General features: G+C 37.5%; 1 protein-coding gene across 1 annotated transcript; it reads right to left on the bottom strand.

The window, feature by feature from the left end:
* Window positions 1–92: 92 nt before the first annotated feature.
* LOC140150271 (hyalin-like) lies at window positions 93–8,528 on the bottom strand. Its single transcript, XM_072172276.1, has 11 exons — window positions 8,495–8,528; window positions 8,088–8,246; window positions 7,466–7,684; window positions 5,850–6,095; window positions 5,198–5,452; window positions 4,281–4,544; window positions 2,478–2,602; window positions 1,575–1,695; window positions 1,022–1,306; window positions 339–478; window positions 93–125 (listed from the first exon to the last, which is right to left on the bottom strand). Exons 1-11 carry the CDS (start codon window positions 8,526–8,528, stop codon window positions 93–95), a joined length of 1,881 nt encoding a protein of 626 aa, XP_072028377.1.
* Window positions 8,529–18,244: the final 9,716 nt, after the last annotated feature.

The raw sequence follows: 18,244 nt of genomic DNA on the forward strand, positions 1-18,244 counted from the left end.
GCTTGGGTCTTTATAAAACGAAGGTTTCTTGACCACGTTAACTTGAAATTTTCTTGCCTGTAATGTAACACCGAAGGAACACTAATCTACCTTCAGCATTCCAACACTTCATTAATTTCCCTGGACTTTGGATGTATTGAAATGGTATTAACAATTTAATTTGAAAAATCAATGTAAAGGGCTACAGTGCTAGTGTTCATGCCCCGCCAGTGAATATTTGTCTAATTATACTTAGAAAAACATGCATGAGATGTAACTGAAGTTGGAACTGATAATTAATATTATTTGCTACAGAAAATATTTTGGGTATTTTGATCGACCTTATTGGTAAGATTTACCTGTATCTGAATTTGTACTTCACCCCCATCGTTGTCAACAGCTGTAGGAGAATCCCACTCTACTTCAATGGTATCATCCTCAGCATTCAAAGTTCGTTCTATATCATTAGGACAAGTACCAAACACTGGTGCTTCACTATCTGTGCGAATAACAAAAATGCACACTCGAAGTTGATCAATATAGAATTTTTAAATTATGTAAATGACAAAATAACTGGTTTCGTGGCATCAATATACGCGAGAAATCACAATATTGAAACTGACCTATATGTACGAGGAGAACGTGTCCGCAAATAGCAGCGCGTAATATCTGGAATGCATTGTTCGTCAGAGACATTGCACATGTTGCATTAAAAGAGAACCCTGACCACTTTCACGGCTCAAATTCTGACATCTAAACCCAACAGTGGCGTAGATTTATATTAATCCATCACCTTTTGGCGACAAATTAAGTTAATGGCACAAATGTGCGGGAAATATTTTGCCATATTGGAGCTAAACTGGTGAAATATGGTACAAAAATAGAACCCGCGCGCAAAAATTGGAGCTTTTTAGGTTAATATGTCCAAATATGAAGTTAATTGGGTCAGAAACCCACAATAAGGGTCAAAATTGTATGGACCATCCCCTATGAAAATAATTCGGGAGATCTATCCCCCTATCTACGCCAAGGGTTTACAGACCTTGCACGGTGATGGTAAAAGGACATTCTCGGGTCTGTAGATTTACATCGGTATAGGAATAAACCACGGTGTAAACTCCATTCTCCAGGGTTATTGTTTGATCTTCAGTAGGATCCAAGATAATCCCTGGTAAGGGGGTTATAGTGACTTCCACATTATCAGGGTTCAATTGATTGTCATCTATGGGTTGCGGGGCATTCCATGAAACTTCAGCAGTGGTGGTTCCAGGATCAGTTGTTACTGTCCAACTGGTTGGACAATTTACAAACTCAGGAAGTTGATCAACTGAAATAGAGAACATAATATCCGTATCAAATGAGTTCCATTGCATTTTCATCGTCTTCAGGCAAACATTGTCGAGTTATATAAAGGGTATAACACGTTGTAATAATGTTCCAACAAAAACATATCAGAAAACATTGTTGACAAAATATTTTGCAAAAATGTTTGGCAAAAATATTTTACAATAACATAATTTTGACTACTACATTTTAAAAATGTTGTTGTGGTTTCTTTTTTTCATTAACGTTTTAAAACATTTCTTCTTACTTACTTCTAACTTCGACTGTAAAGTCGCACGATGCAGAGTTTCCCGCATTGTCCGTCGCAGTGTAAGTAAGGCGTTGTATGCTCTCCACAGAAAATACATTATTAGAATCCGGGGCAACAGTAACCTGATGTGGTAAAACATAAATACTCACATGTCATGAAACTACACTTCATTTCATATTGAGCATACCAATTTGCTAGTGAGGACATTGCTCTCACGCGGTTGCGCCACAAGCCTACCAACAAACCGCCCTTGTACGCGTGTGTATACACTCTGCACGATTAGGTTAGCGCGTGTGAATCAATACTTCGACCAACAAAATACGTAACTACGTCACTACCAAACTTGCAATTATTAACCATTGTCTTACTGACGCATAAAGTTACATGCTTTACCAACGAGGCCCCTTGGGAATTTTATACCAACCCCCATTATTTTTATTTGTTTTATTAGGCATCTCCCTAACTGTGATCGAACACGCTACTGCAGGTAAGGTGGTAGAAAAACAAATGTTTTCGCGCAGGGGAGGGCGCAAGGGGGGGGGGACATTAAAATGTTCTGCGTTTTAAGATATGTTCTAAAAATATAAATAGCTATCTTAAGAAACACTGAACCAATACTAGGTTTGTTTGTACTCATTTTAACGTATTTTGCATATATGGTCATGAAGATTTACATTACTGAATTTTTTAGAATCTTGAAAAGATCAATTTTAATCAAAGTCATTCGGGGCTTAATTGACAAATGTTTAAGCGTCTTGAGCAATCTGTAAGGATGATACATGTACACCCCTCCCCCTTAGTAAGGCAAGGGTTAAAGACATCATTATATAGGCCCTATAATAACAAAAATAATATATCCATCAACCCCAACCCTGCCCCACCCCAAACACACCCCTACACGAACCTGCCATTCACCGCAGTTGTCCGATACGCTTGGCTCTTGGTAATTAGCAACAATAGTGCCACTAGTCTGGGTGGTGTACTCAGTGTAGTTATTACAGTTAGTTAGTACTGGTGGTAACGTATCGACTAAAAAAGAAAGCGATAGACAAAAAGATGAGTATATTTAATTACTCAATCAAATCTATTATCAAATCTAAAATACAGAATTTCATTTTAACAATTAATTGAAGTCATCTGGCCAGTATTACAATATCACTACAAAATCGTCTTACGAAATAACAAATTTAACTAGCATTGACCGTTGGTGTTTAATGAACTTGAAAATGTATTTTTAATTTATTTAATCAAGTGGACTGGCACAGCAATAAGCAGTATTGTTATATACTCCAGTACAAATTGCTTACAAAATAATGTTAAATTGATTTTACACCTGGGAAGGAAAATATTTTGTATTTAACTTCTGCAAGCTGAGTTGACGAGAAACGAGCTTTTATAGTAGGGTCGGTCGGTCAGGATTTATTTGTTTATTTTATGAGGCATAAATTACCCTAAAATATCACCAAAAGCATAAAAAATCTGGCAAAAATTTGATGATATTTTGTAAACATATTTTGTCAAAAATATTCAGTCATATTCAATACTTTTTGTCCAACAAATAGGTGATTTTACATGTTTTTAACTAATTTGTTTTAAAAATCTTCAAAACACAAAATCATGGTCGGTAGGGCCACACCTGTAAAACAGGTGTTTGCTTTCATCGCCAAATCGTTGATTTAAAAAATAGTTTGCAATGGAAATACACCAAGTACCACTGACACAAGATCTATTATTCAAACTTGTGTCTTAATGGAAGTTATCAGCGCATTGTTTAATACTGGAGCACCGGCATAATAAAACCAAACATCACATTGTCATGGGTAAATAACATTGTCAACGCTACTTCTCATGCGTGCAAAAAATGAAAAAAAAAATAGAATAAAATAAAATAGAATAGAATAGATCAATGGTTACTCTGTCGTGGGAAAGTTCTAGAATTTGGATACAATAGAACATGATTGAATATAGTTAACTTTTCACACAAAACCCTTACTTTTTGAAGACCTGCCGTTGATATATTATTCTGTGTCAGGTTTTATCAACAGATTGGTCGCTAACACAAGAACAGGGCCCCAAGAATTGCTAAGAATAATATAAATAATGATCACAATTTGGACATGGGGTTACGGGTAGTCTGGCTTTCAAGATTAGGATCTAGTTCAAAAACATAGTTTGGACCCCATGATCTATACTGCTAACTGCGAAAGAATATATATAACCAGAGAAGTGAGATCTCTCCCTGATAGAACTCAAATCAATAGTTACAAACAAAATAGCACATCTGTGGTGGTATCAAAGTTCAAGGGTTACAATCATATCTAGCATGTACTTAAACGAAGTGACATCTTAAAAGGGCATTTCGTGATCTACAGCCTCATCCCCCCACTTTTCTTTAAAAAAAGTTGAGATTTTTATACCACTGGATACCTCTTGCTACATAATGTTTATGTACTAAATATCTCTTGCAGATTAATTTGTTTAGCAAAAATATCGCCAAATTTGGATTTCATTCTGGTACACCAAAACGAAATTACAACAGTGGTCTATGGAGCAGTGTAATACACATAATCATGCATAACTCGCAAACGCAAAATCGGAATCAATTGAAATTTTGGGAATAAGCTTTTTTCGTGGATATCTACTGAAAAATGTCATAAAATAAGGATGCTAGGATTACAAAATCCTCCTTTAATTGGAAAGTCTTTACCTTCAAAACTAAGATCAAATTCACAGGTTGCCACGTTATCGTTCCAATCAGTGGCGGTATAGGTGACTGTCGTTGTGAAGGGAGCTGTAGTTGGTATCTCCAGGAAGTTATTTGGAATGATGTTTGAGGTAAAGGACTTCAGATACATATCCTCAGCTGTTGGTTTTGTCCAGGCACCCTGGGCTACTGTTGCGCCAGTTGCATAACAAACAGTAACTCCAGATGGACAATTGGCGATTACTGGAGGTGTGTCATCAAATGGATCTGAACATTTTTGGAATGTAAAATCAAATTGAACGTAATTCATAACCTTAGATATACATATGTCTCGTTTATGAGTGTCTGTCTGTTAAAACAAAATTGTTACAGAAGTATGAGTATTTCCTTCAGCACTAACACTGGAAGTCGTAGGAACACAGTGCAAGTTTTCATGGTTTTTGACGGTTTCTCATTATGAATATTTGAGAAATTTGTGTTTCATCTTGGCGCCGTGGTCTTTATGAAATGGCGCCATATAAATACTCTGTATGTATGTATTTATATGAATGAATGGTAATGTTGTCCTTTATAATGCGTTTCCTACGAATCAAATCATGAAATGCAACATTTTAAAGAAAACGTCTAATATTCCTATAGACCAATCCTATAATTGGCACTTTCCTGCCGTTGATGGTGTGAACATTGATATCACGCCTATCTTAACAGCGGTTCTATTCCTTTACAATCATCTGATACACTTTGTCCTCGCCTTCGTACGCGATATTGATGTTCACTCCATCAACGGCAGGAAATTACTAATTATAGGAATGGTCTATAGAGTTGCAAATGCCTTCGGAAGTTCTGAAGAAGCTTCTTAACCTTGTCCAATTGCCATGATTACCGGTGCAAATAACCTTATACTTATTTATTTCACTTACATTGAACTGTAATATCTGTTTGACAAGCAGAATGGCTGTTACCATTTGAATCAATTAAAGACACATGAAACGGCGTGGTTCCGAGTGGAAAGAGGTAATTTGTTGGATGGCTTGTAGTGGTGCTGGTAGCATCAACAGCGCTGGCCAGGAGTGCATCAAGTTGTTCCTGTGCTGATGCATTTGTGGCTGGAGGATTTACAGTGATAACCACAGGTGCAATACAATCGATAGAAGGTCCTACTGCATCCGGGTTGCCTGCACAGCAAAACATTAGTAGACGAAAAAGAACTGTATTTTGCACCCGGGATTTTGCACTCAAGGGATAATTCCTTTAAGGTTATAGAGATTTAAAAAAAACCCAATTAAGTGATTTGCAAGATATTTGAATAGGTAATTGAGAAGTATTTGAGAGTTGCAAAGGAACACGAACAACAGTTATACGATGTCTTGATGGCCATATGCGTTAAATCAATAAATAAGCAGTCAGTGTACATGTTTTGCATTGAGGAAAGAGTGTAACCGTTGTAGAATCGTATAATGAGAACTGTGTTTGGAAAGATATTGCTTTGCATTCTCAATTATCTATATAGTTACCAAAATTTTACAGAATTTCATGCAGGTAATACGATGTTATTCCATCTGCATAACTTACCTATTACATGGACATAGAAGGCACAATATGAAACATCCCCAGTGGTAGAATCAGTTAACGTGTAAACGACTCGAGTATATCCAATGGGAAACTCGCTATTAGGTCTATAAGCTTCATTGTTGATGGTTGTAACTCCAGTGGTGGTACCTGGTTCTGTCCAGGATACCATAGCTGTCTCTGCTCCAACATCGGCAGTTTTTATTTGGTTTTTATTGGGACACGAACCAATATCGATTGCAGGTGTTGCTGTAAATAATTCGCCATTTATTTTGAAATTTAGTAAACAACATGAATGTACCAATTACAGGCAAGAGATTTTAGGGAGTCCTGGGATTCATTCGACTTAAATTTAACGTTGGCCGCATAATGTCGTATCTAAAAAGGCTGCCTTGTATGATATTTATGTTATTGTCATCGAATTGTGAATATATACACTGTAGAATCAATGTATATTTTAATTTTGAGGTATTGTCACAATATTACAATCATATCCTTTCATAAAAGAAAGAAGAATGATGAAATATAAAAGAACTATATGAAATACAACAATGATAATACAAATCACACAGGGCAGCATTTTGAGAAACGATAGTATGTGATGAGGACGTCGGGTAGGGGGATGCCAATACACTGGGCGTTCCAAAATTCTTTGTTTTGATTTGAGTTTTCGTCATCGTTGTGGTCAGCAATAATTATTATTGCCAGCAGTTATAGTATCAACAACTATGTAGCATTTCGTTGTCATGTACTGACAACTTGGAGGAAGTATTTTCGGGTTTTCGTTTGTTTCTGTAATCGTGTGACGTCAAATATGTATAGTTAGATGGGCGTTTCAAAGTAGCGAAAGAAGTAGATAAATGTTATCAGCACCATATTACACCATACCGTAAACGTTCGCCTAATGGCGCTATGGGCTGTCTTGACATAACTGGAAATTTAGGCACAATCTAAAATTGTCCTCCGTAAAAATCCCACCAGCAACGTACCTTTCATTCTTGTGGGGATTTTCAGAGGCGGGAGCTCTCTATTTGTACAAGAAATGTACCCCAAGGTAAAGCAGCCGATGTGCGCCATTAGGCGAACGTTTACGGTAAGTACATTAGTTTTGCTTTGAGTGTACATGGCAATAATCAAGTCATGTAGGAAGTACCACGCTCTCCCACAGCTTTCTATTATTGTTACTATCTTTCTTGATGATTGTTTTTTCTTTAAAATAGTAAAATCAAAACAAACAACTTGAAACGACCCAAAGTTAATGTTTCCTTAATAAGGCCTACTCATCTATGAAATTACCCTACTTTGGCATGGCATACTAATTCGGCATTATTTTGGTTCAACCCACGTACCCTGTGTGTTAGAATTAGATCAGTTCAAGCAGGGAAGTGATATTTCACACAGAGGTCCAATGTATGAGGATTTTGAAAAGTCGAGCATCATGCTCAGCTGTACATAACGTAATCAATCTTCCATCGAAATTATATCTCAGTAATGGGATGAAGCTCCTATATTAACGCACTTTGGTTTCGAGATTCTCTTTTCCCATCTCATTTGAACATACTTTCTGTTGCATTCTATGTACAGATTATTTGAATGTCAAGTGTATTTCTGTTACTTACCGGGAGCAGTAACCGTAACTGTAAATCTACAGTAGTGAAATGGAGAGGGTCCAAAGATGCGGTATGTAACATCCGTTGAACCCACTGGGAAGGTGGTATAAGGAAAACAGTTTGGGTCCGATATCAATTCATAGGCTGATGATGTTGTTGTCGGGGGTACCCAACTTACTATTTCGCCCTCAGTAGCCATTATATCAGCTGGACATCCCTCACAACTTGCTGTAAAAATCAATGTTAAAACATCGAAACATGAAGTTATAAAATCATAGTATATGCTACGTATGCACAGTGACCTATTTTTGGTTAGGTGCGAATTTGATAATGGATGCCAATGAATCTCGTTTTACACCCTAAACCAGTCGCAGAAACAAGTGCGATATCTGCTTATGAAGATGTATAATCTAACAGGATTAAAAATTACGTAAAACAAGAAATGAACGAATGCAAAAATAGGAAAAATATAATTAACATGATTAATAGAATTGCACTAATAGAACACTCTCATCCTTTTTGCGATCCAAAAATCTCTGAATTTTGAAAAATAATAAAAAAATCTTGGCAGTACGCTGATGTTTCCTACTACAAAAAAGTACAAGATAGGTAAGAAGATTATTACACTCACCCATACCGCAACCAACTTCATCTTCACCCCCATCGCATCCAGAAGTAGGATTAGTACCATCACTATCAAGATTACATATGTCAGCTTCAGATATGCATGTCATGGCATCATCATAACATTGAAACGTATCTGCAGCACATCCTGTATAGGCAGTATAAGCTGCAATCAAATCATAACTAAATAATTATAATAATTTCAATATATACCAGACACTGCTTTAGGCTTACAATAGTTTGTTTCATTTAGGTACCTGAATAACCAAAATTCTTCTGTAGATTGTGCTATTATTGTGTTGGTCATATTCCCACTTGAGTTTCACATTTTGCACGGAACCTTACAGAAAATTAATGACCTACCAATTCTGAGGACAAGATGATTTCATTTACATTTTGTTCAAATTAGCTTACCAGTAATTCCATCAGCATCATATAGTGACGACATTTCGAAGGTATGTCCTGCAGTAGCAGCGGCGGCAGGAAGCATCATTTCACATTGAGCATATCTCGCTGCATCGGTCAATTGAAAAATAGTTATAAATCCTGCTATCAAGAAAATCAATCCCGTTTTACTCTTCATGATTAAGATATATTCCAGTGATTCCCAAATTATAAATAGTTCCTTTTTACGATCTATGAACTTCTAGAACCCAAAGAGAGATCATGAAGAGTCCATAACTTTCGTCTCTGGGCAAGATTTGCCCGAGAGAGAAAACAATTTATTTATCTGAAATGTTCCTCTCAATATTTTCCGTCGTTTTCTTTACAGGGTGTGGCAGATAAACTCTAGTACAACATGGCGCTTGCTATTGCTGCTCGGAGCCGTATCGCTGTGAAGTCTGTGAATATTTTCTTTGGCAGTAACTTATGCCAGCAACTCACTGAAGCGTAATGGCGCAATGACAAAGCAAGTACATCACGTATATGACATAATCAATCCGAACAAAATTAGAGAGAAAATGTTGAATATCAGAATGGGTTGTTCTATTTTTAAGAAGGGTGATTTCCTATTTTTCTCAAAGGAAAAAATGCGATTTCCCCCATGTCAGCAATCGCTCGTGATATGTGACTAAACTCTTAAAAGAGTAGTCGACGAGCGATTGCTAATTGGCTAAATGGTTAGATCGTTAGTGATGTTACTTGGTTGGGACGATCTATTTCGTTTGTAGGTACTGTATGCAAATATAGTCACGGTAGTCATTCGTCCATTTGTCAACCCTTATAGTTTGCAAGTAACGTAACTAATACTCTGCCTCTGATAAAACTAGTTTCTAGTAACGCTAGACATTCACAATATAATGATATACTGTTGAACCCTAGAACTGAGCCATATTTGGTAACACGGACTACGAAGTTGGTTGCCACCCCATAAATTTTCAACTAATGTATCCAGTGATACCAAAATAAGAACATAATGTGAGCGCACCTTTGCAAAATTGGGAAATACATTCTGGCTATGTACAAACAAAAGTATAGGTAAAATTCGGCTAAAATTTCTACAAACATTCAATTTTCACCGAATTTTCTCCTAAATATAAAAGGAAATGAATATGAAATGAATTAACTAATAAGTAAAAGGTCACTATCTGTTGGAATAATTTTATAAGAGCAAATGAAGATCATTTATGGCAGTAACATAGCCAGGATTTAGTGTGAGGGGGGTAAAGCCAAATTTTCGTCCCTATTCATCAATTTTTTGTCCCATATTTAGTCATTTTAAGGACACATTCTTCTTTCCAGTCCCCATTCTATCCCTGAAAATGTCCGGGGGGGGGGGGCAATTGGCCCCGGCAACCCCTGGCTAGTGGATACGCCCTGACTCGGACCTATCCCCGGGGTAAAACTTTATCACTAAAATGAGCGCAAAGGATGGATCTACGATTAGCTTAAGTCGTTTGGGCGCAAAGACCCGTTTTTTTAAATTATTATGGATGAAAAACCTTTTCTGCCTTAGTTCTAGCTGCCTTAGTTGCTGCCTTTGCCCCTTCGTAGTTCTAGGGTTAACAAAAAAATACCTTCAATTCCGGGGGTTTAGTAACATTAACTCTGTAAGTTCATGTCTATAATATCCGGTTAGAAGTATTTCGAAGAATCAGATAGCATATTTTTATTTATTGACTATGTGAATATGATCTGTAAAAAAAAAAAAAAAAATAAAATATTAATCTTTTGAAATATCGACCTGCTTCATTTGTATCTCTATAATTTCGGATTAGTATCCATTACATTCATTGATAGGTACAAATTACCACAATAAGAACATTTTACAGTTCACAGCACCAACTAAAGAGCTTATTATTCCGGTATTCAAACCTTTTGTTGTTATCTTGTATAAGGCAACAATCCGCGTGCTTAACATCAGGGGCGTGAAACTGTCTTGAAAGGTAGCACTGCTAACTCAGAAAGTCCTAAGATGGAAAAATTTACCTATAAATTCCCTACTACAATAGAGAATTATTTCTTCAATCCTTTGTGCCTCACTTCAAAGTGAAGGTCACTAAAGAATTGACGTTAGAACAGTTATTAGGACACCCCTTTTACATAATAATGGAACCGCTTCACTCCCAGGAAATTAAATAGATCAAAGTCGTGAAAAGACAATTATGAAACTACGTTTAAAAAAGACCATTTAATAACAGTGAGTTGAATTAAGCCCCGGATAGCTGAAAGACACGTTGAATGATTATTTCCATTGAGGTCTACAATGACCTCTGAGTAAATTTGTGGGGCGTTTGGTTGTTGGACCGAATAAATCTACAAATCATGAAGAGGTTTTTTGAAACAGAGACATCGAGTTTTTACATACCAGGTTTTGATATCAAAGGCAAATATTTAGCATGATCCTATGACACAGTGTAGTTTTATCCGCCATAGATATTTGTTGTTGTTGTTTAAGTTAGAGACAGTGCAATTTTAAGATAACTACTCAGTTTCATGTTTACTCACGGAGCTGTAAGTATTGCGCAATTCTTGGTGATCTGATAACACCTGACATGCCTATTATGATCTAAAATTACACACCAGGTACCAGAACAGCTTTCTTTGCAATACTTAGTCGTTAATATGGTTTCTATAATATATCGAGGGTTGAGAGCCAGAAAGCCTCACAAAGGATTCTTTTTTTAAGGCATTCTGGTTCTCATTCATCGATATTATGCTGAGCTATCGTCATTCAAATGAACACTGAAATTCAGTCCTTTCATGTGTCATATCATAAATGGAACGATTTTTGTACTCAGATATGTCAAGGCCACATGAAATGAAAATGTGAATCCATAACGGAACATTCTTGTGCAACATGTTTCTTTAGGTGTCTTTGTCAAGTGATCGTGTATTACAAACTGGAAGAGCCGGGGTTCATTTTTAAAACTTTTATATAAATATATTGGGGGTATATGGCTAGCTATGCATTCTTTTGAGCCATTTATCACCAACACTGATTTATTATGGGTGAAAATGATTACCAGTACAAATAACATAATTTTTCACTTTATTTCCTGCTCTTACAAGGAACTGTTTTTGGAGTCTTTACACAATAATTTAAACTTTATATATTCCCCTTAATCATGTTAATAATTAATTTAGTTTCTAAAAATTTATCGAATAGGTGTTCTTCAACTGCGCGAAACCTCACAATACCTATCACATAAGGCACAATATGAAACGGCCCCAATATCCAATGGAAAATGCGCTCCCAGGTCTAAGGCTTCATTGTTAATCATGTTAATGGTAATTCTAACTCCAATAGCTACGTTAGTGCCAATATTCGGAGTTATGATTTATATTAGAAATTTAATTTTTGAATTTAAGGCAAGACAGTTTAGGCTGTCCTGTGATTTATTCGAAGTCTGCTATACACTTTTGTACCACTACATACTTGTTTTAAATCTGACGCTGAATTCCTTGATATTAGTTTACCTCGAGACCACGGTGGCCGAGCGAAATGTACTCCGACTCATAATCGGAAGGTTGCGGGTTTGAGCCTCGGCGACGCAATCGCGTTGTGCCCTTGAGTAAGGCACTTTATCTCGATTACTCCTCTCCACCCAGGTGTATAAATGAGTAGCGGCATTCTTAAATGCTGGGAAGGTAACAGACTCGCTGTGGAGAATCCCCCTATATCTCCATATAGCAACATTACATGGAGGAGTCTGGGCCAATCGCCAATGAAAGAGAGATGGGCACTCCGATCACTGTTTATACAGGATCGTCTTATTTACCGTTACCTTTTCCTTAGTTTACCTCGTTTGTATAGTACTTGGACCTAAATAGATGAAAAAGCATTTTTATCTGCCCACTTTATGTATACGATATAAAACGTCACATATTTCAAGATGGGCAAAATGTTTTTATTCATGTTATTGAAGACTGAGTTTGCTCTTACAGCATAAACTTCAGATAAAATTCAAAAATATTTCGCGGGTTTAGAGCCAGAAAGCCTTAACTCGAAAAAGGATTCTTTTGTGAGTTACGGCTTTCTGCTTCTAAACCGTCGAATTGTTACAATGCCTTATCCATGGTATACACATCTGGTGTTGAAATAATCTCACATGAAACGACACAATCCCTCATTTCAAATGTATAGTTTTGGTTTCTCTATTGTTCAGAAACCAAAAATCAAGGGATTAAAATGTGGAGATGAACTGGTATGCAATCATAACACTATTGTGCTGAGAGGACACAAGAGGGTATATATAATCAAAAGTATAATGGCCTATAACCATACGTATATAATAGCCTATTGTGCTAACATTTTCATTATCGATATCTATCAACGCGGACGACTTTTGATGTTCTCTGCCGTAGCTGGCACACTTCCATGACACCATAAAATTACACCGAGATTCGTTTGATTATGCATATACATCATGTGCATATATTGAGGGGTGGGGGTGCGGGTGTTTTGTTTATTTGTCTGAAATATAAACGATGCATGATGATGTAGATGATTTGATTATGAATTAGATTATTCCCGGAAAGCACAACCCATACCTCTTACCTATGTTCCCTCCGCCACCTATATATAACCTCCTCCTCCCCCCCTCCCCACACTCGATATCGACTCTTCCCTATTATTCCACTCCACTCTTGAGCCCCCTCTCCCCTCCTTCCCTTCCCACTTCCAATGCTCTCTCCCCTCTGTTTCTCTTTCTCCCTTACCCTTACCCCCTCCCCCTCACACACACATACCCTCTTTCCCTGGCGATCTCTCTTCTCTCTCTCTCTCTCTCTCTCTCTCTCTATTCTCTAATAAATAAATTGAATAAAAGTTAGTTTCAACCAGCTTTCTATGATATTGATCTTCCGTCATGCGACATGCACATAAATAGAATTGTGCATAATAGTGTTTATATCACTGAAGTCATAATCTGTCAAGTGCCTATTGTAATGTCTGTGGAAATATTTCGATGGTCTATATATTTTCACAGTGAAATCAACTTAGGCTAATTCGTAGTCTCAAGTCAATGCTTTCAAACTAAATCAATGCTTTCAAATGTAGACTGCTTTGTTCGACTTCTCTGCTCGTGAATATTGCACTGCGAAATTTAAACATTTCTTTTGTATACTTAGAGTAGGTAACTTCAAATCAAATAATTTTACGATCCACACCACTTATAAGAAACTGAAACCAAAACCGAAACTGACTGACACAAATGTTCGGTTTTAAACAAAAGGTAGAAACAATGAGTTCGATATCTTATGATTCAAGTGGTTAGGCAGGACAATAGGAAACCACGTGACCAAAACCAAAACCAAAACTAAAACTATATATTTGAAATGAGGCAATGTTAATGTTCTCTTCCACTCCTCATCGATTGAATGACCTATCAAGGAATAACAGGTATGTCAGGTATGCATTTTATTTTGATAAGTATACTACCATTATTACTACACAGACTATCGGATGACACCCCGGGGGTACTCAAGTTTGGTTTTGGTAGGGACGTGCCGCTGAGATTTTGGAAGTGGACCCATAAATATACCAAATTTTCAAGAAATTTGGACCCATTGATATACCAAAAGTCAAAATTTTCGGCCGAATTTAACCAAAATTGTCTTAGTTTTTACAAATTTTCCCAAATTTTTGGACAATTTTGAAAATTTTGGCTAGATTAAGGAAATGTTTGCGGCACGTCCCCGTATGGTCATTTGTACTGAGTACCCCCCGGGGATGACACACAGCAATCTTTCATAGGAATTACAGGAGGATATAGTCCGTCATTCCCACTTTTTCTCCATCAAAAATTGCGATTTTAACATCAGTGAAAAGCCCATTTTTTCAGTGATTCTGTGAAATTTTAGGGATGAAAGATGTTTTTTCGGATTTTGTATGCTACAATTTGTCATTATAATTATGAAATATCGTGGAATCTATTATAGTTCGTGATGGAAGCGTTAAAATGAGCACATTAATTTTGAGCGGAAAATGCGACAATACAAAAACAAAATACATGTACACACTTACAAGTATCGACCTGCTTCATTTGTGTCTCTATCATTTCGGATTAGTATCAATTACATTAATGAATAGTTATAAATTACCACAAAAATAACATTTTACACTTCACAGCACCAACTAAAGAGCTTATTACTCCAGTATTTAAACCTTTTGTTCTCACTCTCACCCTGTTAAAGGCAACAATGCGCGTGCTTAACATCAGGGGCGTGAAACTGTCTTGAAAGGTACAGGGTGTCCCACAAAAAGAGGCCCCTCATTGCGGCCTCTTTTTCTCATATTTCTGAAAAGTTCATTAAATATATTTTGGTATGTAAAGAAACCTTTAATCGTTAGCTTTAATAAACCAAAACAATTATTTCAATCGGCTCACACCTTCCCGTGCCTTTTAAAATGTATATTCGTAATATTAAATAAAATCCATTTGAATTGGCCTCTAACATGATAACAAAATATACTGTGAAATAGGTAATTGATAGAAAGTGACACAGTCGTATTAGTCGGGTATCTACCAGGTTTTAATGTGCATCCCCCCAAGGACTCTACCAAACCAACTTTTTAGCTTCCTTTTATGGTCCTATAACACATTCAAGATGTTAACAAAAATATTTCCCAGCACTCCGGCCATATTCAAGGTTAAAGGTCAACACAGGGGTCAAATTTCAAAGTTGCTCAAATCATTGCAAGGATTCAGAAAAAGTATAGTTTGACCTACCTGCGACATACCGTTCTTGAGTTATAAGCAAAAAGGTCAAATTTTGGGCGGTGGTCAGTTTTTTTTGGCCACACAGGGCCAAAAATAAAAAATGCTCAATTTGAACGAAATTGGTCTCAAATTGCTTGTTATGTAAAAATAAGTCAAATAAGGAATAATTGTAACCATGTAGGATGTTTCGTTACCTAGGAAACGTCACAACATAGGTTGTGGTCGATAGGCTGTAATGGGGGATTGACCTTTATGGCCAATTTTGTCAATAACGAAGCATTTCAGACAGTGCAAACAATTCCTTTTTTGACTTGCCTTTGCATGACGAGCAATTTGAGACCACTTGAGTTGAAATCGGAGCATTTTTAATTTTTGGCCCCTGTGTGGCCAAAAAAAACTGACCACCGCTCAAAATTTGACCTTTTTGCTTATAACTCAAGAACGGTAAGTCGCAGGTAGGTCAAACTATACTTTTTCTGAATCCTTGCAATGAGAGGAATAATGTGGTGTGCTTGTTAACCAGATTTGAGTAACTTTGAAATTTGACCCCTGTGTTGACCGTTAACCTTGAATATGGCCGGAGTGCCGGGAAATATTTTTTGTTAACATCTTGAATGTGTTATAGGACCATAAAAGGAAGCTAAAAAAGTTGGTTTGGTAGAGTCCTGGGGGGATGCACATTAAAACCTGATAGATACCCGACTATATAGACCGGGGCGTAGCAAGAGCATCAGGGGCCCATGGACAAGGAGCAGTACGGGCCCTTTTAACCAGGGCAGGATTTAGCCTACCTTATTGGGGCCCTGGGCCAGGCCAAAATTTGGAGGCCCCGAACTCACGTGCCGAGGAAGGTATGTGCACTCAAGTCAGTGGCCAAGTTTTGGTTTAACTAATGGGGGACCAAGGGGGACTAACAGATTTTGTTCAATTCAATTTCAGACTATTTGGGCCTCAGATCAACATAAATTTCGGTGTTTGAATGCGCGCGAAGCGCGGAAAATTTTACAATATTATTTTGCCCTATTTTGACCAAAAAACATGCTGTTATTGGGGTTAAAAGAAAGATGCATAGGGCAATTTTGCCCTGGACCCGGACCCATCTGGCCCAATGGTATAAAAATCAGGCCCTGCTCTCCATTATCAGCCCTTTTTCGTTTTTGTGCTCGGGGCCCCTGAACCCTCGGGGCCCATGAACTTCGTCCATCCTGTCCCCCCGCTTGCTACGCGCCTGCGTATAGACATGTATACCTGGCTGCCACGCATCCCTGTTCCGGGTATTATCGATCAGCAACTCTATTCAATTTATTTGAATGGTGCGCCTGAAATATTGTGGGCGGTAAATAACTGTACATCGACGGATAAAGTGTGCTTTCGGCTACACAACCACATCCGTGGGCTGTATGAGAAAAAAGATACCTCTCGCTCAAGTGTTTTTTGTTTATTCACTTATTGACAGTAGCCTTCTTGGTAAAGCGTTAATACGCTGTCAGGTTAGTTACCGATTTAATGGTGAAACCCTTTTGTCATGAACAAAAGGTACCTCTCGATGAACAGCTTGACGGTAAATCAAATCGGCACAAAGGAACAATGGGTTGCGTAATCTGTTGCCCCTCTATGTTATAAAACTCTTTGAGGACACACATTTCACATAATAATGGAACCTAAGTTGAAGTAAGGCACAAAGGATTGAAGAGATAATTTCTCATTGTAATTGGGGAGTTATCTTGAATTACTACCATTACTAAGTTGCTCGACCAGTACCTATAAATACTGTACTGATGTTGAATCCCCAAGTTATGAGCCTTTCATATGCCCCTTTTCTTATGTTTTTCAAGTATTGGATTTTTTCCTCCTCACTTTTTGCCACTTTAGCCTGATTTGACCAGATCTGGACACATTTGAACTTCGAGGGTGGGGGATTTGGAGGGGGGAGGGTGTGGCGATGCCCATTGATTTGTTTTTACTTCTATATACTCTAGCATTTTATATAAAAAAAAGGGGAATACAATTATGCTAAGTGATATCAAATTTTAAACTTGATATTATTTTAGATTGGATTAGTGATTTCGACATGTTTGTAAGTTTTTTAGCCACAAACCAATTGTTGGTCTTAATATTATCTAGGATTTCCCAGTTTTGTTAGGGTACGTATTTTTGGTATCACTGCGTAGAGAGGATTTTATAGCTATCTATTGATACCAAATAGAGCAGCATAGGGATGGGGAGGTGTTTTGCCTACTTTTTGCACCTTTTTGCACTATTTTGCAGCTTTTGGTAAACGTTTTGTCACCTTGCTATGTGTCTGCCTCAGATTGTTTCTAGCAGATTGCTTGCTTACTTACTTATTTCGGGTGGTTTACCCGAACTGCGACAGGTTTCCATATCCTCCAGTCCTGCAACGCCGTTCCCAGGTCGGATGCTTCTAGTCCAGTGTCCTGCTTGTGTACATCTATATGTAAGGGGTGGTCTACCAGGGTTTCTTGTTCCATGTTTTGGTGTCCAGGTTATCAGATTGGTGACAGGTCACACTTACTCCTGAAGCAGTGTCCAGCGAAGCGTGTTAACCTGTCCCTGATCTTCTCTGAGAGTCTTGGAAGGTCTCCATACAGTTCTTTGTTGCTTATGCTTCCAATGGATGTTGTACACTGCACTAAGCATTCGAGTGTAACATGATGCAGTCATGTCTACAGTAGAATTCATCTCGACCTTTGCAGGACTTAAACCCCATTAAAAGCTATTAAACCAAGATAACACTCATTGAAACAGCTCAACTGATGAAATCGGATCTTCTCTGGTTGTGCACATGTGTCTGTTTTTGCATGTGCGATATCGCAATAAAGCTGGTATTATAGCTTCAGTTGGGTAACCGATTATAAAGGAAACGGAAGGACACAATGGTATGTGGACCTTTGTTCACGAAATGAGACAATGGCCTGCTTTTTGTTAACCAGCATTCTTGAAAATGAGCAACATAATGATTGTTGACTTGGAAATAATT

Source organism: Amphiura filiformis, chromosome 4, assembly GCF_039555335.1.
Source record: "Amphiura filiformis chromosome 4, Afil_fr2py, whole genome shotgun sequence".
In the NCBI taxonomy this organism is placed as follows: domain Eukaryota; kingdom Metazoa; phylum Echinodermata; class Ophiuroidea; order Amphilepidida; family Amphiuridae; genus Amphiura; species Amphiura filiformis.